At 39.4% G+C, this 27,383-nt stretch overlaps 1 protein-coding gene across 2 annotated transcripts in view; it reads left to right on the top strand.

The window, feature by feature from the left end:
* Nucleotides 1–27,383, top strand: part of KCND3 (potassium voltage-gated channel subfamily D member 3) — a 709,390-nt gene that overhangs the window by 631,935 nt on the left and 50,072 nt on the right. Inside the window, exons 5-8 of one of the 2 annotated variants that reach the window (XM_069761727.1) lie at nucleotides 3,496–3,597; nucleotides 10,394–10,480; nucleotides 19,871–19,927; nucleotides 22,583–22,830. In XM_069761727.1, the coding sequence (XP_069617828.1) occupies nucleotides 3,496–3,597; nucleotides 10,394–10,480; nucleotides 19,871–19,927; nucleotides 22,583–22,830 (494 nt within the window). The remainder of the gene's footprint in view (nucleotides 1–3,495; nucleotides 3,598–10,393; nucleotides 10,481–19,870; nucleotides 19,928–22,582; nucleotides 22,831–27,383) is intronic. The other variant, XM_069761728.1, reaches the window with a different exon arrangement.

Genomic DNA, 27,383 nt, shown 5'->3' with positions numbered 1-27,383 from the left:
CCCAGCGACCAACGATCTCCCAGCAGGGGTCTGATCATTGGTCGCTGTCACACATAACGATTTTGTTAATGATATCGTTGCTACGTCACAAAAAGCGTGACGTTGCAACGATATCGTTAACGAAATCGTTATGTGTGAAGGTACCTTAAGTCAAGCACACACATACATTAGAGCCAATTGCATTGTAAGCTAATTAAAGGAGTTTTCATGGAATTCAATAAAAAAGCTGATGGCAAAAAATGTGATAAAATGATAAAAACAAAAATTATCAGGCAATACCCTCTCATCCAGTAGTCCCTGCCAGTCTTATGGACAGGCCTTGCAGTGATGATATCATACACACTGACTTCTACAACCACATGCCAAGCATTCAGACATCTTGGCCAGTCCGGTGATCAGAGTAGAACAGGTCACCAAGATCAATTGTGACCATGAAGTGGTGGCTTTCGAGCCACAGGGGATTCAGCAAAGGAGTTAAGATTTTTTATTATCACAAAACATTTTTAACCGGTCGGTATAAATTCAAGACAACATATATAAAGGAAACCTGTCATGTTAAAAAAAAGCTATTAACGCTATTAACGTGCATATATGGGATTAATCTGCCTGGCTCCCACACTTATAGCCTCGCAGCTTGGATGAAATGAACTTTATTTCTCCCGCTAGCCTCAGGCTTTCAGTCATAGCAGTGGGCAGGCAAGGCATCAGTCACCGCTCAGTGCATAGTGAGCTGTAACCGTGCTCCCAGCACTGACTGACAGCCAGGTCAGCATTAGAGTTGCCCACAAAGAACAATGTACTTTTAATTCTTATTATGATATACAGGTGCATTTCACAAAATTAGAATATCATCAAAAAGTTAATTTATTCGAGCTCTTCAATACAAAAAAGTGAAACTTCTATATTATATAGATTCATTACAAACAGAGTGATGTATTTCAAGTGTTTATTTCTGTTAATGTTGATGATTATGGCTTACAGCCAATGAAAACCCAAAAGTCATTATCTCAGTAAATAAGAATACTTTTTAACATTAGCTTCAAAAAATGATTTTAAAATCCGAAATGTTGTCCTACTGAAATGTATGTTCCGTAAACGTACTCAATACTTGGTCGAGCTCCTTATGCATCAATTATTGCATCAATGTGGCGTGGCATGGAGGCGATCAGCCTGTGTCACTACTGAGCTGTTATGGAAGACCAGATTGCTTTGATAGCAGCCTTCAGTTCGTCTGCATTGTTGGGTCTGGTGTCTCTCATCTTCCTGTTGACAATACCCCATAGATTCTCTATGCGGTTAAGGTCAGACAAATTTGCTGGCCAATAAAGCACAATGATACTGTTGTTTTTAAACCTGGATTTGGTACTTTTGGCAGTGTGGACAGGTGCCAAGTTCTGCTGGAGAATGAAATTTCCATCTCCAAAAAGCTTGTCAGCAGAGGGAAGCATTAAGTGCACTTACATTTCCTGGTAGACTGCTGCGCTGACTTTGGTCTTGATAAAACACAGTGGACCTAAACCAGCAGATAACATGGCTCTCGAAACCATCATTGATTGTGGATACTTCACAATAGACCTTGGAAATCAAGGTCCCAGAGTGTGGAGGAAGAGTAGAGAGGCAGACAATCAAAGTTGCTTGAGGTCCAAAGAGTGCCACAGGCTGATCGCCTCCATGCCACACCGCATTGATGCAGTAATTGATGCCAAAGGAGCCGCAACCAAGTATTGAGTTCATTTAATGAATATACATTTCAGTAGACCAACATTTCAGATTTTAAAATCATATTTTCAAGCTGGTGTTATAAGGTGTTCTAACTTACTGAGATAATGACTTTTGGGTTTTCATTGACTGTAAGCCATAATCATCAACATTAACAGAAACAAACACTTGAAATAGATCACTCTGTTTGTCATGACTCTATATAATTTAAGTTTCATTTTTTGTATTGAAGAACTGAAATAAATTAACTTTTTTATGGTATTCTAATTTTGTGAGATGTAGAAATTATGTGAAATGTTAAAAACATTGTCATCCAACTAATCTGTGTAGATGGCTTGTTGTAAATTAGAGATTTAGCCATTAACACCTTTCCAACATCGGGCGTAATAGTTAACGTGGAAATCCCACCAATCGACTCCTGTGTCACACGACCGTGGGTCGCTGATGGATTGGTATGACAACCAGTGGTCTCCAGCAGTCCTCTATGGTTGTCACTGATGAATTGCTATGAGCGCCGCCCTGTGGTCTGCGCTCATATCAAGTGAGCAATTCTGCTACATACAAGCGATCTGATCATCTCCTGTATGTAGCAGAGCCGATCGGGTTATGGCAGCTTCTAGTCTCCCATTGAGACTATTGAAGCATGCCAAAAGTAAAAAAAATGTTTTTAAAAATATTTAAAAAATATATAAAAGCTCAAATCACCCCCTTTTCGTCCCATTCAAAATAAATGAATAAAAAAAATCAAACATACACATATTTGGTGTAGTGGCATTCGGAATCTCCTTATCTATCAATATAAAAAAAATTAACCCGATCGCTAAACAGCGTAACGAGAAAAAAGTCAAAACGCCAGAATCAAATTTTTTGGTTGCCACAAAACTGCATTAAAATGCAATAATGGGTGATCCAAAGATCGTATCTGCACCAAAATGATATAATTCAAAACATCAGCTCGGCACAAAACAAATAAGCCCTCACCCAACCCGAGATCACGAAAAATGGAGAAGCTATGGATATCGGAAAGTGGTGCCTTTTTTGTGATTTTTCTTTCACCACTTAGCTACAAATGGTCCTAGACATGTTTGGTGTCTATGAACTCAAAATGACTTGGAGAATCGTAATGGCAGGTCAGTTTTAGCATTTAGTGAACATGGTAAAAAAAGCAACCCAAAAACAACTTTGGGATTTCACTTTTGTTTGCAATTTCACCACACTTGGAATTTTTTTCCCATTTTCTAGTACACGATATGTTATAAACAATGGTGTTGTTCAAAAGTCAACTCGTCTCACAAAAAACAAGTCCCCCACATGGCCATATTGACAGAAAAATAAAAAAGCCCTGGCTCTGGGAAAAGGGGAATAAAAAATGAAAATGGAAAATGGAAAATAGTCATACAGGAATGAGTGAATGTATGAAACGAAAAACGAAAATACCTCCAGGTTTAAGGGGTTATAATAATATCCTCAGATGAGCCCTAAGTACGCTAACCTGACAATGTCACATCACAGACTTCACCTGTGGCTATGAAGGATACTACAAAATTAATAATTGCAGATGAAGATAAATGCAAAAAATATTGTAGGGTGTTGATAGCGATTTATTCATAAATTTATCCTTGTATATACATTTCATGGTTTTCTGCTTTTTTTATACTTGTTACTTCTTCAAATCCGACTCTGTAAAGAACATGATGTTTTTATCCTTTAACACAGCTTGTAATAATATGACCACAATTAATATAGTGACAATACATGTTTTTTTCCCTTACACAGAAAGCAAGACTTGCCAGGATAAGAGTGGCCAAGACAGGCACTTCATCTGCCTACCTGCACAGTAAGAGGAACGGCTTACTGAATGAAGCACTGGAAATGGCGGTGAGTACACTGACTAGTGTCAAGTACTTGCTTTACAGAACTGTAAAGGGTATATTAAATGTATATTATTCTGGAAAGTGAATGATACCTGGGATACCCATAAATGGATATAGGAGACAAGAGAATGATATCACTGGTAGTCTTCATTATACAGGAAGGTGACATATGTGAGGAATTCCTGTCTTTTGCCTTAGCATCATTGTAAGCTTATAGGGTTGTTTGATATTAGTATCCAGAAGCGCACTGCTCTGCTGCCTCCGAGCTTCTTGGTTGACTGGGGGCGGTGCACTCCTGAAGATTGACAGTTCAGGCCATCAGCATGGATAAGCCGCTGGACTGAACTGTGCGCTTTACAACGCTGCTAGAGGAGGCAGTTTTTCTTCTGCAGCATCAGAGAAGCTCAAAGCTCACAAAGTAGAATCTTTGAAGCACCCTATAGCAAACAGCTTAGATCCTTGCCTTGGAAACCAGACCAGTGCAGAGGTGGCAGGTAACATGCAACGAGCTGTACACTATAAAATTAAAAATCCCTGTTCTTGAGAGGATTTTTAACAAAAAGAAAATTGCAAAGATAGTTATTCTTCAAGAACATTGCAAATGTAACCATTTATGTACATGACACAACCCTTTTAAAGCAGTATCTAAACAATTTTTTTCACATGTAATGGTGATTCACTGGCAATATTCGAGCCATGTACCTCTGACCGCTTTTATAATGGGTACATTGGTAATGCAATTTTAGTCTCACACTCAGTCCAATGCATGACCTCTGACTTCACTTATGTGAACTATAGGACAACATGATCACGTAACGCATCCATTCTGGGAGCTCTCAAAGCCCTTGTTCTGCACTTAGCTATGCCTTCCTTGTTTTTCCATATGCACTTACATACAACCAAAAATGTAGTGTTTTATTTTGCATAAAAGTGCACTAAATGAGTCTTAACAATGATAAGCTTCAGCTTGTTTCCCCTGTCTCATGCTTATAAAAGCTGACAGGGAGAAACCTATAACAAGCAGGAGGCAGATGAGACAGTATAAAGCTGCATCTTAAAAAATGCACACTGTGTACAATGTTAGGGGACAGCTGTTTTATGTCTCTCATCAATCATTACTGTCATTATATAGGAATTAAAACAGTCTGATGATACAACACCCCTCCTGCAAGGTAGGATCAAAGAGTGCAATCCAAAAAGGCACTTAAAGACAGTTATACCAAAACCTCTGAAACACTGTTCAATAACTGTCTATGCTGCACAAAATATGCTGTCTTGCCTGGGGCATGGTGCAGGGAAATATTTACTGCTAGTTGAACAATATAACTGATAGACAAGAGCAGTCATTCATGATTACTGCATAATGGGTACACTTGGTACCCACTAATAGCTTTCTGTAGAAATCTTGTTTTAAAGGAATGCATTCTCAGATTTTACATGCAGAAGATAATGGCAACTGTGCACCTGTGTTTTTATTTTATTTTACAATTTTAAGTGTAATTGAAATAACTTGTTAATGACAATATCTGGATGTTTGCCAGCGCTCACGGAGTTGTAGACTTTCTGTTGCAAAGATTCAGCTTGCAGCCCTAGGTCTGCAATGTAATACAATTGTAAAGGCGAAATGGCTTCATGGCACAATTTCTAACATGCCTAGCATGCCCACGTCCCAACAGACTACATAGCTCCAAATTTTGCCAGTCAATTGTTACTACCGCACTTCTGTTTAGATTGCAAAATTATCATCTTATTCAAAATCATTAACGAGCAACAATAAATAGTGAAATATAGTTCTGCCAAAAGGGAAAAAAATGGAATGATGCACGGCTTGGCAGAGAGAAATGATGAACATACACACCATACTCCCAAGTGTGCCGGGATTATAAATGGAACGTGGGTGTTTAATTCAGGATTTGCACTAGATGTGAAATAGGGATACACTCATCAACCGCAGCAGATTTCTCATTATTTCATTTATCATCTCATTAGCAATCATGAGAGGCATCACCAAAACAATGTAATACAAAAGTCTATGTAGTAACTACTAGGAAATTATCTACGTAATGGATTTCTCATGACAGTTTAGCATAGATTATTACAAGGTTTATTTCCATTGCTATGTCCAGTAATGGCAGTGCATTAACCCCTTGCACTCTCCCTGGTAACTTGCATCCATTACTCCAGAAAATCTTTTTTTTTTATCAAACACCTAGAAATGTATTTTGTACAGTAAAAAAAAGGTTTAAATCTTGGTTTCTGCAGCTGTTCTGCACATTCTCAATAGCCACTTGTGAAATATGCAGTCCTAAAATATATTACTGCCATCAAACTAACCTTTACATCGGGATTCTACAGCTTTATCATCCATTTCTAATAGGAACAATGTGATCTGACATCTTTTCAGTTGCCTGCAAAACTATTACAATAAAATGGAGACGAGATAGGAAACATAACTTTTACCGTTCCTCAAATTCTGGGCATTAAAGATTAACAGCCCCTGGGAATTTTTGCACAGATACATATTCCTCTTACCTCATTTGGTTTATTATGGTAGATGGTCAAGTCACAAGTCATACCATTCCAACTATTATTACTTTATGTTCACTGCTTAGCCAGGATGTCTATATGCCTACAGTACACCCTGACTATGCAGGAAACACAAAGTCATTTGTTAATTTGATACATGACTTGGAAAAGGCTGCAACGATTATGTTATTGGCTTGGCAGTTTTGGAGATAAAACTACAACTTTACCACCTAAAATGTGCTGCTAGTTAACACTTTACTTGAAAACTCCACCTGTGACATGTGGATGTCACTTCAGCCTCACGTGAATCCTACTCCTGCAAATCTAGCCCTATATTGCACCAATATACAGTCCATGAGCGAAAGTATGTGGGCACCCCTCTTAATAAGCCAAAATGTCTACCTAGAAAACATTGGCAGTAATATGGTCATACCGAATAGCTCTGTGACTTTAATGCTATGTGCGCACGTTGCGTATTTGCTTGCAGAAATTTTTGAAAGGTTTCTGCATCTTTAGGCAGAAAAATGCAACCAAAAACACCCACGTTCTTTATGCATTTTTAATGCGTTTTTGCATGCTTTTTTTGTGCGTTTTTTCATGCTTTTTTTATGCGTTTTTTCATGCGTTTTTGTAAATCCATAGAGCTAAATAAAGATATATTATTTAAAAAGAATAAAATAAAAAAGAATTGTGTTGTAATTTACTTGTTCAACCTCTTCAGCCAGATGCCCTTATTAATATTAAATAAAGACACACACACATTCTCCTGCCTATGTAGAAGCAATAGCATAATTAAACTACATATGCTGTAACAAAACAGCAACTGTCAGAAATCTGCGTGAAATGCAATATCTGTTTATCTTTCAAAAAAATTTTTTAAAAGATTGCATGGGCTACCACATAATTTTCATAACCAGCAGAGGGAAAGCTGAAGGCTGAGGGCTGATGTTAATAGCCTGGGAAAGGGCCACGGATATTGGCACCCACAGGATAAAAATATCAGCTCTCAGCCACCCCAGAAATGGCACATCTTATAGATGCGCCAATTCTGGCACTTAGCTCTTCCCACTTGCCCTGTAGCAGTAGCAATTGGGGTTCATATTTGTGAGGTTGATGTCACCTTTATATTGTCAGGTGACATCAAGCCCACAGGTTAGTAATGGAGAGGCATCTATAAGACACCTATCCATTTCTAACCCCATAGTGATATTTTATAAAACACAGATACCCAGAATAAAGTCCTTTATTCTAAATAATCACACAGACTCCTTTATTGAATCTAAATTTACCATACTTACTGAATACTTAATCCCTGACGCCTGTGTCTCCTGCAAACAATCAAAAAATAATAAACAATCATATACTCACCATTCCTCCGCAGTCCATTTAGTACCAAGTATCCCACGACAATCTCACGTGTAGAACAGTCACATCTCGTGACCGTTCTACCCAGCCTCCAGCAATACACTGACACGCAATGTATCACTGCGCTGCCATGAGAGTTCACCGGAGTCCATCAGCTCCGGTGCTCTCACTTCTACCACTGTGTGAGAACTTTCTTATGCAGTGGTGCCATAAGTGAGAGCACCAGAGTCGATCAGCTGATGAACTCCGGTGAACACTCACGGCGGCTCAGTGATGCATTGCGAGCGCGATCACCTCCTGTCAGTGTATCGCCGGTGGCATGGTGACATCGACATGGGACACTTGGTACTAAATGGACTGCGGAGGAATGGTGAGTATATGATTGTTTATTATTTTTTGATTGTTTGCAGGAGACACAGGTGTCAGGGATTGGGTGTTCAGTGAGTATGTATTTTCTATGTGAATATGTATGTAATTTTGTAAATGCTTTGATTTTTTTTTACAATTGAACACAGGCGCCGGCTGATGAAACTATTCTCCCAATGTTGGCTCATGCTGTCTCTGTTATATGTGACAAAAGACGTAGCCGGATGGGAGTAGTAGTCCCATCAGACGACGCCTGGGTACACACATCACATGGATACACACACACACATACAGACACAGACAGACATACACACATATTCTCCGCTCACACACAGAGACACACATACATATTCTCCCCCCACACACTCTTCCTTCTTCTGACATTTCCTTTGACAAATCGCAGCGTTTTTGGCAGCAAGTCTGCAGCAAATAAGAAGCAAATATGCAAACCTTTTTACACCTGTATTTTTGCTGCAGATTTGACTGACTCAGTTGAAGTCAATGAGTCAAAAACGCTGCAGAAACGCAAAAATATTTGACATGCTGCAGAAAATAAAGCACTGCAAATATGGACAGAAATTTACTGATTATGTGCACAACACTTCAGGATTATCATTGCATTACCTTGCATAAGTATTCTATTGCGTTTTTGGACCATTTACACACATAAAAAATGCATCAAAAACGCATCGCGTGCACATAGCCTAAAGGTGGTACTGTTATAGGTCGCCACCTTTTCTACAAGTCACTTCTTGATATTTGTTATCTAATAAATGTGTTCTAATGAACCATAGTAAAAGCCCTTGTATCTATTAAAGTACAGTCAGGTTAATCCACTAATCAGAGGGAGCGGCCTACATTCTTAAGTGTAAGGGGGCCCCCTGACTTTCCCCTGACAAGTGATATCGAGGAAGATAAGAGTCCAACCTTAGACATATAGGTATGGTGATGGTCTGGTGCTGTTTTGCAACTTCAGGACCTAGAAGACCATGAAACCATGAATTCTGCTGTTTACCAAAAAATCCTGAAGGAGAATGTCCGGTCATCTGTTCACAACCACATTCTGAAGCACACTTGGGTTATGCTGCAAGATAATTACCCAAAATACACCACCAAGTCCACCTCTCAATGACTTAAGAAAAGCAAAATTAAGACTTTGGAGTGGCCTAGTCACAGTTCTTATCTTAATCTACTTGAGATGCTGTGCCTGGCCTTAAAAAGGTGGTTCATGCTGGGAAACCTTCCAATGTGGCTGAATTACAACAATTCTGCGAAAATGAGTGGGTCAAAATTCCTCCAGAGAGTTGTAAAATACTCATTGTCTCATTATCTTAATCGCTTGGTTGCAGTTGTTGCTGCTAAGGGTTGCCCAACCAGTTATTAGGTTTAAGGGCAATCATTTTAATTAATACTTAATTATGAAAGAAATTGGCTGTATTGTAATAAGAAATTCTCAACATCTTTATGCTTAATTCCTAAGTAATTATTTGCTTTTGTATCCATTTGTCCCATACTTTTGTTCTTTAATGTTAAATGACAATTGACTCCCTCCTTACTTTTCTTTCCACTTTGTTCTTTCTCTCATCCCCTCCCCTGCTCTTTTCTTCCCTTTTGTTTTAAGTAAAATTATTTACATTCTTTTAACTTTACACCATTATGGAAAACGTATTCATAACTACTTCACTAATAAAAACGTCACAAGTTTTTGCTGTTATTTTATTCATCTTTGTTGTTGTTGTGGCTGTTGTTGTTTTTTATTAATATTATTATTTGGCCAAACTTTTCCAGAGATGTGTGCCTGTCTATTTAGTGCTACTATATATTAGTTTTGCAAGGAAGTTATGCACAGCACATCCCCAGATAATTCTTTGGGCAACGTTCCCTTGATAAGACCTAAAAATTAGCTCTAATATTCAGGAGAGTAGCTGGAACAAGATAACAACAAAAGTATTTTGCGCAAAAAATGTAATTGAATGCATCAAGATGAAAAAAGAAAAGTAGCTGCAATAATTTGCAAATGATGAATACTCTGTGACTAAGGGCGCAATCAGTGCCATAAAACATGTCAGAGGGTTTTTCTACCATCATTATGTGGATTTTAATTTTATAATTTACATAGAATAAAGCTTGAAGGTTTTATCTATTCATGGATGTGCTGAGCCACTTTTTTTCTGTTATATGTATTTTCTGCCTGTCGGCAGCATGATAGCGGCACCAACTATGATAAGGACAGGTTAATTTTCTCTGTTTTTTCGATGAATCGGAGTCATTGTGCATGTTCAGAACTAAAAAATGCATCCTAACGACTTCTTCTTGGACGTCATTTATCATATACTAAGGGATACTTGTTCTGCATTTATGAGCAGTGGAAGGAACCAGTTAGAAGGGATTAGGAGGAAGGATTATCCAGTATATTCAGCTAAAAAGTAACCTGTAGCTGGACAATTCACTTTACAAGTCAGAGTGCAGAACCATTCTGATCCCTTACTTCACAGTGGGTTTTATTATTAAATGCATTAATGCTAAGCTCTGTCTCTGTTTAGGGCTCCACAGAGGAAGAGCAGCAGATAGGAAAATCCCTGATAGAAAGTCAACACCACCACCTGCTGCACTGCCTGGAAAAGACAACTGTAAGTCCAACTGTGGCCAATAACGCCATGTCCTACATGTGTCTCTCAGCGTCTATACCTCCCTTTGTCCCACAGATGAATTGGAACTCTTTTATTGTAACCAGTCCAATGCATGCCGTGAGTCTCTGTAGGTCTTCATTTAGAACACACAACACTATACAATTTGACAATGCAGCGATCCGTGAGAGGGTCTCCTATATACGTCCTAAGCATTAGTTCTCCTACCAGTCCTAGAAAAGGATTATGTAAATATCACTTCCAAGGTTACATGTTCTGTAGATATGACCATCAAATACTCCAAGATGGAACAAGACAGAGCAAGTCTGAGATTGGCAGGTCACGTCTTCAGAGTGTAAAATCTGCAACAGATTCCAGGGAGCCCAATTGCAGTGCAAATACTGAAATCCGAGACATAATGTACAAATTTTCATGCAAGTTCCATGGCATTTATTCACTCATCCATGTACAGACCACAGCCATACAGCCGGACTCCTAACCCTAACCTACAGGCTCTGATATGCCTATGAGGCGGTAAGTCCAGACCAGACTTTGGGGTCCAGATATGGACCCTGTTATACGGACATGTGAATCCAGCCAAATAACTTGGCTTTTATGGGTCTTTTCATTAACAATTTTGCAGGTAAACAGCAGTTCTACACTCAAAACCTATAGATAATAATCAATTTAAAAACTATACAGAACATCAGTTTTCCCAGCGAGAATTGCTGTGGCCTGGTGTATACTAATAATAATAGTATTAATTTTATTTCTATATCGCCAACATATTCCGCAACACTTTGCATTTTAGAAAGGACTTGTACAGACAATAAAAGACATTACAATAGCAATAATCACATAAATACTCAGATACCAAGAGGAATGAAGGCCCTGGATTATATTTTGGATCACTTTGATCCTTCTTAATTGCACTCATTGTATGAAGAAGGATCATAAGTGGTCCAAAACACATTGCATATTTTGCTCTCTTGTCATGTTATCTTTCCATGGAATTTTGAATAAAGCCTTTTTACTGGATGGATCGTGGGAGATGGATTTCCTTTGCCCTCTACTATTGCTGCCCACAGGCTATGTGATCCGTACGCTGCTGGTGAGTCAGCTGGACTTTTTTCCTTTTGACTCTGCAGTGGGTTGAGCTACCACTAATTAAATATCCAAAGATAGGCCATCAATAAAAATCCCTGAACCCCATTATAATATTCATTATATCAGGGCTATATTAATCGCCGTCATAGGAACATAATGTAAATATAAAGACAAGAAACAGTTAAAGTGTGCTGTAAGTACAACCCCCCGACCGCCCCTGCCACGTCCAGAAGTTAATTAGGATTATGTACGAATGTCTCTCCTGAGGTTTTTTTTATGAAAAATACATTTGCGAGCAATGGCTCTCTGGCTTGTGAACACAAGACTGCACAATGTCCTCATGAAAGAAATGAAATCAACATAAAATTGTCTGGAACGTGGAACAATGTTTGTTTTTGCTCTTTCATTAAGTCAAGATTGGTTTATGCAGCGCACCGCTAGATGTTCTCTGCATCTTTTCATACTCCACATTACCAAGCCTGGGCAATTTATTGCTGGCAAATTGAAATATATCATTTCTTTCTGTCAGCAGAGGGTCCTCTTACATTTACCTTAACAGTGGAAATATATGGATTAAAATGCAGGGATTCTCTTTTTCAGCAAAGCTCCTACTGGGAGTTCAGTATCAATATTATGAACACAATTTTTCCAAGTGATATATTTCTGAAACCTCAGCACATAAAGACCTTGACTAAAAATGTACGATCGATAAACATCTGCCATCAGCGCTTAGTAACCCGATGTTTACCCTGGTTACCAGTGAAGACATCGCTGAATCGGCGTCACACACGCTGATTCAGCGATTTCAGCGGAAGATCCAGCGACAAAATAAAGTTCTGGCCTTCTAGCTCCGACCAACGATGTCACAGCAGGATCCTGATTGCTGCTGCATGTCAAACACAACGATATCGCTATCCAGGAGGCTGCAACGTCACGGATCGCTATCGTTATCGTTGTTAAGTTGTTCAGTGTGAAGGTACCTTTATTGAGATTTTATGGTCTGTACATACGAATCAAGCAGATGTGGACTGGTTTTTTTAGGTCTTCATGGCCTATTGCTAGTGGGGAGTCAACATCTTCTTAGGTACAAAAAATATTCTAACAGCAGATATTAATGGTATATTCCTAGGACTTACTCTAAATGTCTGATAGCAGCACAGCTGGGAAAGTTTGGTAAGTAATATGCTCCAGATTGTAGTAGCCATGGGTGGCACCATCAATCCACTCTGCTTTGGCTCACATTTAGGGCCAGGAACGCAAACTGATATGAGGCCCCTGATAAATGACAGGTTAGCTAAGCTTCTGATCTCAGGGAATGGGGGTCCACTATTCTTTGTTGTGTCAATAACAGAAGGCAAGGTGAAGGTCAGTCATCTACATCCCCACTATCCACTGATGTAATATCCAATATAATGCAATGTTTAAACCCAATTACGGCTTATGTCAAAGAATGCAGGCCACTCTGAGACTGCCTGTTAATTCATGATCTTTATTACAGTAACATTTTATGTTTTCAACACATGTCAATGCTATCAACATTTGAGATAGAAACTGCCATGAAAAATATGGAGTCATTAAAGACAAAGGCGATACCACTCCGTGTCCAATAAAAGAGCTGTCTCACCGTGATCATCGGGCAATTGATTGATTGCTCTAAATTTGGCTCCCCGAGCTGCTTGATTAGGGGGAAGCCCTGGACAGTCGGACATGTCCCCTACAGCAGCTATCTATTTAAAGACAGTTTGTTTCTGTGGTGGGTCATAGAAGTGAGCATAAGAGATGGACACCTCTTATGATGTTCCTAGAGTATTTGGATAGGGGTTTTCTTCATGAGACAACTCCTTATTCCCAATATATTTTCGTACACAAAACTCTTGATAAGTTGTCACAATGAAGACATATGGATGAGGGAGGAGTTCATGCAACCCTGTATGACATGGTTCTCTATTATATTCAAGGCTATCATGTAGTGCTGATCACCAGGACTTTCAGCAGCATGACCCATGACAATTATCAGCAATGCTGTAGCACAAAACTGATAATGTCTGTAAAGCGATGCGGAATAAGATGGTGCTACATCGTATATAAGAATTGCATAATAAATAAATAATAATAATTAGCTGTCTTGCTGGGACAAACCACTTTATTAATTATTTTTTTATGTGATAATAAGCCTAAAATATCCCTTAGATCATGGACTTTTGGACTTTTTAGCAATTAAGTTCACCTGTTTTTTATACAACCAGTTCTTGCGGTTTTATTAAAATTTCTTCAAAAGGATCTATTTTATTTATTGTTGTTGGCCGGCAATTACTTGTTAAACATAAAAATGTAGTGTCATATATTTTTATACGATATTTGATGTAATTTTAGTAATAATAAGCATTTATAATATTTATTTGCACAATGATTCCTTGACGACTATCAAGGTGGACTGGCCAACTAGAGGACCAGGGAATCTAGCCCGGGCTCTGACACAATAATGGGCCTAAAAGGTTCACAAGAAAGTTTTCCCCATTTGGAGCTGACTTTGAAGCCAATTCCTTGCCACTGGAGTTTGTCCTTCATGTACACTAATAAAAACAACAGAGACATGCACATGTTCTGTCCACCTGTATAGATGTGTTCACCTTTACATTTTGGGGGGTAACTTTAGAAAGGAGAAAACAAGTTCAATACAGTGTTGCAACGTGCTACCACAACCTTTGATAGACTGCAAATTAGATAATAACCTCTTGGTGTCTACACACGGACACTTTTAGCATAGACATCTCCAGACAGAACATCACATCATTTTTTTTCAAGATGGTCACCTTGCGCCACACATCTTGGGATACGCTGAACAAAAAATGGAAAGAAGGACACATCTATAGCGTGAACTCTAAGAATAATTTCCTTCAGTGGACCCAATCAATGCTAATCAAACACAGAATTCTACTGACTATAAATATGTTTGTAAAGAAGCATGGCAGCATCTGTGAATGCATAGTGCCCGAGTCAGATCCACACATGTCAAAGTAATGTATGCTCATTTCTGGCATTAGATCTAATCTCTCCATTACATCATGGTTATATAATGTGCTCATGCTGAACATTTACATTATCTATGTACATTAAAATCGGTAAGGATCTCAATGGAGCAAGGTCAATTTGGCAAGCACATTCGCTTACTTTTATTTGTGCTTATCCACATTATTATATGGCATTGCTTGCCAATGCTATATGAATGGTCCATGTTGCAAAAATGATCGCTTCTAATTGACTATACCGGAATGATTTTGCCTGTGTTTCTAAAATAGATTTTTTTTAATTTATTTATTTTGTCTTTGCTTTCTCATTAAACTATTCTCCTGCCAGAATGCTAGTGAATTGGCTATGTGATATTTGCTGCAAATTGACTCACTGCTGGTATGAAATTTGCCTATTGGGAAGGAACAAAATATCAATTTAGACTGCGAAAAACTGGCAGTCCTTAGTAGGAAAGGGCATAAGTGATGCAGTCTTGGACTGGCCCAGAGAAGAAAAAGAGAATCCTCAAGTGGGCCCCTGTGGAAGAGTGGGCCACCACCCTCTTACATGAGCAGTACTTGGCACGATATACTTGAATCCCTATGTACAGACAAAGGCAGCATCTTATTCATTTAACAATCACCCAGTTCATTGTTATATAAATTAGTGATTGAGGATAATGTCACATTTGAATGTAGCTAAAAAGAAGAGCCCTGGAGTTGGTTACTGGTGGGCCCCTGGCACCCCAGTCCGACAATGTTATATGTAAGTAAAAGAAAAAAATAGATGCAGCACCAGCAAAAAATGTAAGGGTGCAAAGCTTCCCAGGTAAAGGCTAGTCCTCCAGAAATGGTAGAAATAGAAGCAGCACACCAATGAAATTAATGCAGTGAATCAAATATAAAGTGAATTTTTAATCTATCATATTGGCAACAGTTTATATTTGATTCATTGCATTGGGGTGCTGCTTCTATTTTTTCCATATATGTATATATATAGATATACAGCGGGGAAAATAAGTATTTGACACACTGACCAATTTGCAAGTTTTCCTACCTACAAACAATAGAGACGTCTGTAATTTTTATCGTAGGTACATTTCAACTGTGAGAGACAGAATCTTAAAAGAAAAATCCAGACAATCACATTGTATTATTTTTACATAATCAATTTCCATTCTACTGTATTGCATGACATAAGTATTTGATACAATAGAAAAACAGAACTTTATCTTTGGTACAGAAACCTTTATTTGCAATTACAGAGGTCAGATGTTTCCTGTAGTTCTTAACCAAGTTTGCACACACTGCAGCAGGAATTTTGGTCATTCCTCCATGCAGATCTTTTCCAGATCTTTTAGGTTTTCAGGGCTGTCGCTGGACAACATTGAGTTTCAGCTACATACAAAGATTTTTCTATTGGATTCAGATCTGGAGACCGGCTAGGCCATTTAGGATTCTGGATGGAGACATTCCTTAGTTGACTTGGCTGTGTGTTTCAGGTCATTGTCAGCCACAACCCATCTTTAATGCTCTTACTGAGGGAAGGAGGTTGTTCGGCAAAATCTTGCGATACATGACATCATCCATACGGTGCACTCAGCCTGCCCCCTTTACCCAAAGCACCCCCAAAGTATGATGTTTCCCCCATGATGCTTCATGGGGCTGTATTCTTCCTAGTTGTTCTCCCTCCAAACACAGCAAGGCAAGTGGAGTTGATACCAAAAAGTTCTATTTTGGTCTCATTTGATCACATGACCTTCTCCCATGCCTCCTCTGGATCATCCAGATTGTTATTGGCAAACTTCAAATGGGCCTGTGCATGTGCTGGCATGAGCAGGGGGACCACACGTGCCCTGCTGGATTTTAATCCATGACAGCGTAGTGTGTTACTAATGGTAATGTTTTAGACTGTGGTCCCAGCTCTCTACAGGTCTTTGCCTGGTCCTCCCGGGTAATTCTGGGCTGATTCCTGACCTTTCTCAGAATCATCTGTACCCCATGAGGCCAGACCAAGGAAGATTGACAGTCAACTTGTGTTTCTTCCATGTTCTAATATTTTTGCCAACAGTTGTCGCCTTCTCACCAAGCTGCTTGCCTATTTTCCTGCAGCCCATCCTAGCCTTGTGCAGGTCTACAATTTTGTCCCTGGTGTCTTTAGACAGCTTTTTGGTCTTGGCCATGGTGGAGAGGTTGGAGCATGATTGATTCAGTTTGTGGACAAGTGTCTTTTACTATAGAATAGGAGGTCTTCTTAAAGAAAAACTAACAGGTCTGTGAGAACCAGAATTCTTGCTGGTTGGTAGGTGATCAAATACATATTTCATGCAGCAAAATGCAATTTAATTATTTAAAAATCATACAATATGATTTACTGTTTTTTATTTGTTGATTCTGTCTTTCACAGTTAAAGTGTACCTACGATATAAATTACAGACCTCTCCATTCTTCGTAGGTGGGAGAACTTGCAAAATCGGCAGTGTATCAAATACTTATTTTCCCCACTTTCTGTGTGTGTGTATACGGTATATATATATATATATATATATATATATATATATATATATATATTCACACACATATAGGTTTGTGAACCCTTCAATGTTTTCTATACTTCTGCATAGTTTTGATCAGATGTTAATCCAAGTTCTAAGAGTGGATAAAGATCAAATCAGACAAATCAGTCAACAATATTAGACTTGTGTCTTTTTTGGTAGGAAATTGATCCAATATCATCTCTGTGAGTGATAAAAGTATGGGAAACTTTGGGATAAGCAGATAATTTGAAGGTGAAATTGGATTATTATATTTTCAATCAATGGGATGACAATAAGCTGTGGGTAGGCAGCCTGTTTTACTTAAAGAACAAGGATATATCAAGGCTTATCTTCACAACATGTATGTAGAAGTGGCGGAAGCAAAGGATACTTTAGAGAACTTAGAGAAGAAGAGTTGTTAATGCTGATCATAAAGGAAAAGGTTACAAAACTGTCTATGAAGAATTTGGACTGCGCAAATTCACAGCCAGGCAGACTGTGTACAGATGGAGGAAATTCAAGACAATTATTACCTTTCCCAGGTATAGTTAATCAACAAAGAATATTCTAAGAGCAAAGGTTATAATAGTCTGCAAGGTCACAAAGAAGCCTAAGGTAACCTCTAAGCAACTAAAGATCTCTCTCACATTTGCTTAAAGGCCCCTTCACATTAAGCGACGCTGCAGCGATACCGACAACGATCCGGATCGCTGCAGCGTCGCTGTTTGGTCGCTGGAGAGCTGTCACACAGACCGCTCTCCAGCGACCAACGATGCCGGTAACCAGGGTAAACATCGGGTAACTAAGCGCAGGGCCGCGCTTAGTAACCCGATGTTTACCCTGGTTACCATCCTAAAAGTAAAAAAAACAAACACTACATACTTACCTAACGTTGTCTGTCCTCCAGCGCTGTGCTCTGCTCTCCTCCTGTACTGTCTGTGTGAGCACAGCGGCCGGAAAGCAGAGCGGTGACGTCACTGCTGTGCTTTCCAGCTGACCGACGCTCACAGCCAGTGCAGGAGGAGTGCAGAGCACAGCGCCGGGGACAGACAGCGGTAGGTAAGTATGTAGTGTTTGTTTTCTTTTACTTTTAGGATGGTAACCAGGGTAAACATCGGGTTACTAAGCGCGGCCCTGCGCTTAGTTACTCGATGTTTACCCTGGTTACCAGTGAAGACATCGCTGGATCGGTGTCACACACGCCGATCCAGCGATGTCAGCAGGAGTCCAGCGACGAAATAAAGTTCTGGACTTTATTCAGCGACCAACGATCTCCCAGCAGGGGCCTGATCGTTGGTCGCTGTCACACATAATGATTTCATTAACGATATCGTTGCTACGTCACAAAATGCAACGATATCATTAACAATATCGTTATGTGTGAAGGTACCTTAAGTTTGGCAGAATATAGTATAAAAACATCAGATGGTAAAAGAAACACGGTGGTGGCAGAATTATGGTTTGGGTCTGATTTACTGTATCTGGACCAAGATGCCTTGCCATCATTTATGAAATAATAAATTTAATTTTTTTCAGCAAATCCGAAAGGAAAAAGTCAGTGCACCTGTCAATGAGCTGAATCTCAACAGAACGTGGGTTAAACAGCAAGAGAATGCCCAAAGCACACAGGTTTTTCTATGAAAGAATAGCTACAGGAGAGTAAAGTTAAAGTTCTGCAATGGCCAAGTCAAAGTCCTGGACATAATCTAATAAAACTGTTGTGGCAGGAGCTGAGGTGAACCGTTTATGGAAAAAGAAAAACACCAACATAAAAGAGCTAAAGCTGTTTTGTGAGGAATAGGCTCAAATTCCTCTAAGCCAATGTGCAGTGTTAATTGACAATTACCAGAAAGGTCTAGATGCAGTTAGTGCTGCACATGGGGTCACAACAGATACTGAAAGCAAGGGTTAACATACTTTTGCCACTCACGGATATGTGATGTTAGATCATTTTAGATGTGAGGTTAGATCATCAAATATTATTGTTTGTTTTTACATGTGGGACTTATCTGAAAATCTGACCTAGTTTTAGGTTAAATTTTCAAGCACCACGGTATACTATATACCATACTATAAAAATAATACAAAGCTTACATTGCTTAATGTATAAAGTATGTTTAAAAGAGAATTATTTATACTGGAACAGTGTTCCTCAATTACCTTCACAGTTAATGTTATTTGCATCGGATTATGTACTGTATGGCATGTTTCTATGGCAAATCTTTCGTTTTTTGGGGGGAAGAAAATCTCTACCCAGAAGTGAGTCAATTCTTAAGCCAATTATTAAAACTATGGTTTGCGGATGCAAGATAATTGGGAACAGTAAAATATTGTTTTGGAGCACCAAGGCGCACCTTTATTGTCACAAGAATTCTCTTTTAATATAGATTATAAATGATTATTAAGTGATATTAATAATGGGGATAAAAGACTTAACATAAGCCCAAATATCATGACAATGGGAACAACTGTTGCCCTAAAGCTAAAGAAGTCACTGGGAGATAATCCTATATATATGACCATGTATGATATTGAAATTATTTTTATATATTTTCTGCTATTGGAGTATTAAAGGTTCCTTACTTATTAACCTTTAAAAATCTACAATCTTGTGACATTGAAGCAGCTCCTTGTCCTTTAAACCCAGCATGTGCAATATGGAATGTCGGAGCTGAGAAATGGAATGCCGGAATGTACAATCAATTTGTGTTCTTATCTTCTGTTGGCATGTTGTCCTGTAGGGATTGTCCTATCTTGTGGATGATCCCCTGTTATCTGTACGAACTTCCACTCTAAAGGTATTACATTTACTTATTCAATTCATGTTTTAAATTAAGGATGGGCAAATTCGCAGGTTTTGAAGTCAATAAAAAAAATGAAATTAGCTATAGGATAGATTTTCAGGGCTGCTATCAGACATTTTAAGGCCTTATACGGCCAAGGAGTCTTGGCGTTTTGGTCTCTCCATCACCAAGACAGCACATTTGACCTTTGGAGGGGAAGCACAGTGTGGCCTGGATAGGGAAAAGGGAAAAAATAGGAGAAGGTTGTGTTGGGGTAATATAGTGTGGTAATACAAAGTAGGGATGGATGGATGGGTGAGAAAATTGTATACATGATGGCGACAACAGGAGACACAGGACTCTGTGTGGGAAGTAAGAGGCAGAGGGAATGAAAAGTAGGATATAGTGAAGGGGAACAGGGGGAAAATAACCTTGCAGGGACTCTAAAGAAGGACAAAGAGGGTGACAGAAGGTGGGAAGGTGATCTGTTAGAGGGGGCACTAGGTTACAAGGCTCTGTGGTGGTACCAGGGGGTAGAGGGACAAGGGGCATAAACATGAAAGTGAGAATGGGAAGAAAATACTCTGTGATTGGACAGAGGGGCGACAGTAGGTAGGAAGGAGCTTTATTTGGGCCACAAGGGTAGGAGACAACACTAGGTGTCAGAACTATAGGAAAGAAGAAAACAGAGGGAACTGAAAATACAGTAGACAAAATGGTGGGCAGGGATAAAACAACCAGGCAAGGACTCTGAATAGGGGCAGGGGTGAGACATTAGGTGGGCAAGACTCTGTGGGTGATTTTTCTCCATTGGTCAGGCCCTTGGCAACAGGATGTACTGCCCTGATGGCAGTTCTGTATATATTCATATAGTTTCAAATTTTTTAGAAGACCTTAAATATTTCAAGAATCTGTTGGGAAAGCAGCTACATTTAGCTCACTGCACTCCACAGACAGTGAATTTGCGTCAATGCAGAATTACTCACATCCACTTGATATGTAACTACTATGCCTGAGCATCGAAACCAGCGAAAATGCCCACTCTTGGTTTTAAGTTGGTTTCTGTGATCCACACCCAGATTGGTACTGTCTAATCCAGAGAAAAGGTTTGCTAAACTTTGAAAATGAGAGCCAGAGTCTTTTATTTAAGAAAGTCCAACTGCAGTAGGAAGGAAATAGATCCACAGGTGATAGATTGTGTTTTTATAGTAAACTCTATACAGTATTATTGCACAGTAGGCAACAATGGGCCACAAAGGCATTCTGCAGAAATAATGGAAGCAAAGTACTGCAGCAAAAATGTTATTTCTGTTTAAATGAGAAATAATGTCAGCACGTTAATCTGGGAAGGCAAGACTATGATTTTGCACCTTTTTAAGGTTTCTTCTTGCCATAAAATGAAAATGTAATGGATCCTTACAATTTATTTATTCAGAAAGTGAACACATAACACCATTGCATATGTTTAAAACCGAATCTCAGCAACCCGTTAAAGGGCTCTGAATGATTTTCGTCCAGCTGCAGTAGGAAAGTCCACAATTACATTTTTTTTTAAAGGATCATGTCACTAGATTCATGCTGCCCAAACCACAGGCAGCATAAATCAGAGCTTGCAGCCAGATACATTTTTCTTTGAACTGCCAAGATCAAAAGGGAGGGAAGTGACCAGAGAAGCGCCGCTGCGGCAAGATTCTACCTGCTCTGCTCCAGGTGATTGACAAGTTTCTGCCTTTGTATATACCTAGGAAAGACTTACCTGGGTGCAATCATGCAGACTGCTCTGATTCATGCTGGCTGTGCTTATGGCGGATCTAGTGACAGGTTTCCTTCCTTTCTTTCTTTTTCTTTCTTTCTTTCTTTCTTTTTTTCTTTCTTTTTTTCTTTCTTTCTTTCTTTCTTTCTTTCTTTCTTTCCTTTTTCTTTTTTTTAATTTATTTTCTTACTTTCTAAATGTCCTTCCTTTAATCCTTTTCTTCTTCCTTCCACTCTTTATTTTTTCTTCCTTATCTTCATTCTATGTTTTCTCTTGTTTTCTTCCCTTCTTTGCTTCCTTCCTTTTTTCTTTTCTTCATTTCTTTTTATCTTCCTTTCCTTCATAGTCTTTCTTTTTTACATACTTTCCCTCCTTCCTTCCATCCTTCCTTTCATCTTTCCTTCCTTTCACTCTTTTCTTCCTTCTTTCCATTTTTTCTTTTTTTACCTCCTTTTCTTTTTTCTTTCTTTCTTTCTTTCTTTCTTTCTTTCTTTCTTTCTTTCTTTCTTTCTTTCTTTCTTTCTTTCTTTCATTCCTCTCTTTATTTTCTTTCTCGTAAGGTAACTTAGACTTCACTTTAATGACACTGAGCTGCAATGCCAAAAACAACCCATGGACAGTAGTGGTGCTGTTTCTGTAACGAAAGCAAACCTTTTCCCAATCTCAGTTAACACCTGTAACTGTAATTGAAAGGCAGCCTACGACAAGCTGGATATATTTCCAATTTGCCTATTGAGAATTTGGTTTATTAATAAACACTAGTCATTAAGTCACTTGTGTTTGCTTTGAAGTTTAATGTCGTTACTGTGCTGAATGCCCTAGTGATAGCCAGACATTCAATGGAGTCATCAGTATGTTGAATCTGCACTTTAAAAATGCTATAATCATTCTGGTATTGATATTTTGATTTTCCGCAGAACCATGAGTTCATGGATGAACAGATGTTTGAACAAAACTGCCGTGAGAGCTCCATGCAGAATTATCCATCCAGCCGCAGCCCATCTCTGTCCAGTCACCAAGGAGTTACATCATCTTGCTGTTCTCGTAGGAGCAAGAAGACCACGCATCTCCCAAACTCTAATGTTCCAGCTACAAGGCTACGTAGCATGCAAGAGCTTAGCACTATTCACATCCAATGTGGAGATCAACCTTCTCTAACTACAAGGTATGGATAAAATGGCAAGGATGTAAGCAGCTGTATTGCTAATTCAGGATTACAGTTACAACCATAAAGGTTATTATTTGTGCAATAAATATGTAAAAAGTTATGAAATTATAACAATTGCTCATAGTTCTCCTATTTTGTGTTAAATACAGTTACATACTTAGAAAAAAAGGTCTATCACTCTCAACAAAGGGATGGGAGATAATAAAGGAAATGCATGAACCATACATACATATTTATTTCCTACTAAAAGTGCATCTAAACCTCTTTTTAAACCATTGGTGGTTTGAACAGTGACCAGCACCTGCAGAAGAAGGCTTGTCTCCTCTGGAGATTGAAACATTTTGCTCGATGACACCAAGTTCAAAAAGGCCAAAAACGCCTCAGGCACTGCTTTATATACCCCGCCAAAGGGAAGTCATACATCCCCAAAACCGGAAGTGACGCTGCCCAAACGCTAACCTGCCTATTAGAAAAAGGAGAAAAATGCCAACATTAACCCCTTTCATGTGCACCAGAAAAAAGCAGGGGGTGGGAATTTTAACATAACCAGGCTGGCCAGTCAGGGGGTCCACGTCAAATAAAGCCATGCCCCCGCAAGTGCACCAAGATCCTTCTCTACAAGTGACTCTCTTAGTTCTACTTCTCCAAGAACATATGATTCTCACAGATCATTAGCACTCAGATGAATAACATTACATTTATCTACATCAAACCTAATTTGCCAAGTGGATGGCCAAATACTTAGATAGTCAGCTTGGATCTCATGAACATCTTACATAGAATGACTACACTGTATAGCTTGGTCTCATCTGCAAAAATAGAAACAACAATATTAATGCTAAATTCTTGATCATTAAAAAATATTTTGAATAACAATTCACCATCCTTGCGGTACACCACTTTTAGCCGAAGACCATTCAGAGAAGCAGTCATTCACCCCAACTGAGATTGGTCTTTGAGCCAGTTTTCGATCAAATTACAAGCCTTATTTTCTAAACCAATTGACCTTAATTTACCCATTAGCCGTCAATGTGGGACAGTGTCAAATGGGGTGTCAAGTGCCTTTGTAAAGATCAAAAGCATTGTATCCACAGCCAGAGGTATATCTAAGTTTTCTGGCACCCCGGGCAAGAACTCAGTTTGGTGCCCCCCAAGCACATATGGGATTTGCACACTTAGTCAAGTGCTGATGAGCTGCTCTTCCTAATTCAATGTTCAGTGAAAAACAGAGAAATGGGAAGAGAAGCTCGTTATCACGTGAACGTAAGTATGAAACTGCATATGAGTGAAGCGGCCATGTGATGACTGCTGGAACCAGCAAGCAGAGCTGAATCCTGACAGTGAGTATATTACACGTTGTTAGGCTGCAATCATACTAGCGTATTGCATCCGATGCGAGAGCATTGGTTGCGATATGCTAATGACCCTCAGCTCCTGCTCTGCTGCGAACAGGAGCCAAGTGTCATGCGTCTGTGCTCCGAGCCTCTCGCACAGAGATGATCGCAGCACAGCTGCGGAGGAGGCGGAGAAACTAATTTCTCCATCTCCTCCAATGCCGGGGTCAGTTTATATTGCACCACACTCAGATGATATCCGAGTTATATGCGTTTTCTCACTCGCACCCATAGGCTTATATGGGTGCGAGAGAGCCAAGTCTCGGCCGAGTGTCGGTGACAATCACAGAATGCTGTGATCTCACTTACACACTGAAAACGGCGGAGGAAAAAAACGGTGATGTGAGCTGCCCCATAGAAGAACACTGTTCCAAGTGCTATGCAATTTTTTATCGCATAGCACTCGTCCATATTATGCTCAGGTGTGACTCCGGCTTTAGAATTGGCTGCAGGGCTTCATTTTATAATTAAGAGCTCATCCAGGTTTGAGATGAAAGTCTGCAGTCACTGTAGATGGTTGCAGGATTGGGGAGATTTGTATACTTCTGGCCACATTCCATCTAGATGTGTCCGGCCTCGCTCAATTAATTTTAATTGAGTGAGGACACACATGTCTAGTCGGCATGTGACAGTATGTATGCAAATCACAAGCACCACAAAATCCTTATAGCGTGCAGTGCACTGTGAGAGTTCCGAAGTCTGCAGTCACATAGAATGACTGCAGACTCATCACACACTTGGACAACCACTTTAATGCTCCTAACATAAATATAAATATGAGAATTAGAATCAGAAAAAAAGCATTTATATCAGTTATTTTCTTTCTTTTCTTCTTCATGTTCTCCAGACCCATGATGATTTTCTTATCCTTAGCCCCAGATAGGCTAAGGATAAGAAAATCATCATGGGTCTGGAGAAGATGCAGACTTTCATCTTCTCTTGTCTTCTGCAGCTCATCCCCATACGATGCTCTTAAAGATAACAATGTCATTATAATGCTCCTGAATAAAAAAATCTGCCCTGCACTGAGCCCCTGAATAAATAAATTGCCACTTGCTATATTCCCTGTACAAAATATGACCCCCACACTGTCCCTCTCATGGTACATGCCCTCTACACTGCTCCCTCCTTTCCATCCAGGGAACTGTCTTCACACTGGCTCTCCCCTATAGGACCCAGTCTCTATACTATGCCCCCTCATCACACTCTACCTTCTTGGTATGCTGTGCCCTTACACTGTTTCCCCATGCTACCACCTACACTACTAAGTCTCTATTCTGTTCCAGCTCACACTTTTCTTCCCCAATTCTGTCTCCTCGCACTATTCCTCTAATAGTCTCCTCACATGTTTCCCTCTTCCTCTTCATACATTTACCCTCTCATGTTCCATACTGAATCCTCACACATCCTGCGTCCCTCTAACTCCCTATACTGTGTCCACACCCATCCCATCACCCTTGCTCCCCATACTATGTCCGCATGCATTTTTCCCTCGCTCCTCACTGGGTTCGCATGCATACCCCCACTCCTCATACTGTGTCGCCACCCATATCCCCTACCCTTCCTCTTCATGTTGTCTTCAAATTTCTCCTGCTCCCCATATTGTGTCTGTACCTGTCCTTTCTTTGCTTTCCAAACTTGTGTCCTCAAATCATCCCCCCATTAAATAAAATTTTCCCTAGGCCCATTACACTAAATACCCCCATCACACTAAATGTTCCCCAGATCTGTTACACTAATACCCCCATCACAGTAAATCTTCCCAAGGCCTGTTACAGCAAGTCTCTCCCACTCACAGTAAATACCCATGGAGACACAGCATTGTATCGTAATTAACCAGATAACTATTTTTAGCAAAACATGAAGAATAGACTGTTATCTGTATGTTGTCTTTTGAATTTAAGTGTTGATTTCTGGTTGGTCAAGAAAACAGACTTTTGCTTGCGTAAGCCTAAAATATTGACTCATAAGCTGATATTTGATATAACATAGTGTGCTCTTATCCTTGATGACTAGTGATGTTTACTTATATGCTAATTATGCATTGTGTAGGCCAGATAGTTTTGTTGACTTCGAAAGCAGAGGAGGAAAAACTGCAAATAGATCTCATCTGCATTCTTACCCTTTACACCCTGTTCCAAATTATTATGCAAATGACATTTTTCTCGGATTTTCCTAACTGGTCGGTGCAAATGACAGTCAGTCTAATAACAGTCATCACCCGTTAGAGTATACATCGAATTTTATTGAAGAAACCTCCCAAAGATAACAGTATAATCTCCAAAATAAATAAAAACTCAAAATGCACTGTTCCAAATTATTAGGCACAGTAGAATTTCTAAACATTTGATATGCTTTAAAGAACTGAAAATGATCATTTGTGGAATTTGCAGCATTAGGAGGTCACGTTCACTGAACAAAAAAGCTATTTAACTCCAAAACATCCTAACAGGCTAAGTTACATGTTAATATAGGACCCCTTCTTTGATATCACCTTCACAATTCTTGCATCCATTGACCTTGTGAGTTTTTGGAGAGTTTCTGCTTGTATTTATTTCTTTGCATGATGTCAGAATAGCCTCCCAGAGCTGTTGTTTTGATGTGAACTGCCTCCCACCCTCATAGATCTTTTGCTTGATGATACTCCAAAGGTTCTCTATAGGGTTGAGGACAGGGGAAGATGGTGGCCACACCATGAGTTTATCTCCTTTTATGCCCATAGCAGCCAATGACTCAGAGGTATTCTTTGCAGCATGAGATGGTGCATTGTCATGCATGAAGATGATTTTGCTCCTGAAGTCACGTTTCTGCTTTTTATACCATGGAAGAAAGTTGTCAGAAACTCTATATACTTTGCAGAGGTTATTTTCACACCTTCAGGAACCTTAAAGGGCCCTACCAGTTGTTTCCCCATGTTTCCAGCCCAAAACATGACTCCTCCACCTCCTTGCTGATGTCTCAGCCTTGTTAGGACATGGTGGTCATCCACCAACCATCCACTACTCCATCCATCTGGATCTTCCTGGGTTGCTCGACACTCATCAGTAAAAAAGACTGTTTGAAAATTAGTCTTAATGTATGTCTGGGCCCACTGCAACCATTTCTGCTTGTGAACACTGTTTAGGGGTGGCTGAATAGTAGGTTTATGCACCACAG

The sequence above is a fragment of the Ranitomeya imitator genome, chromosome 3, assembly GCF_032444005.1.
Source record: "Ranitomeya imitator isolate aRanImi1 chromosome 3, aRanImi1.pri, whole genome shotgun sequence".
NCBI lineage: Eukaryota > Metazoa > Chordata > Amphibia > Anura > Dendrobatidae > Ranitomeya > Ranitomeya imitator.
The sequence above is the reverse complement of the archived record's forward strand: the minus strand, read 5'-3'. Positions and strand labels throughout refer to the sequence as shown.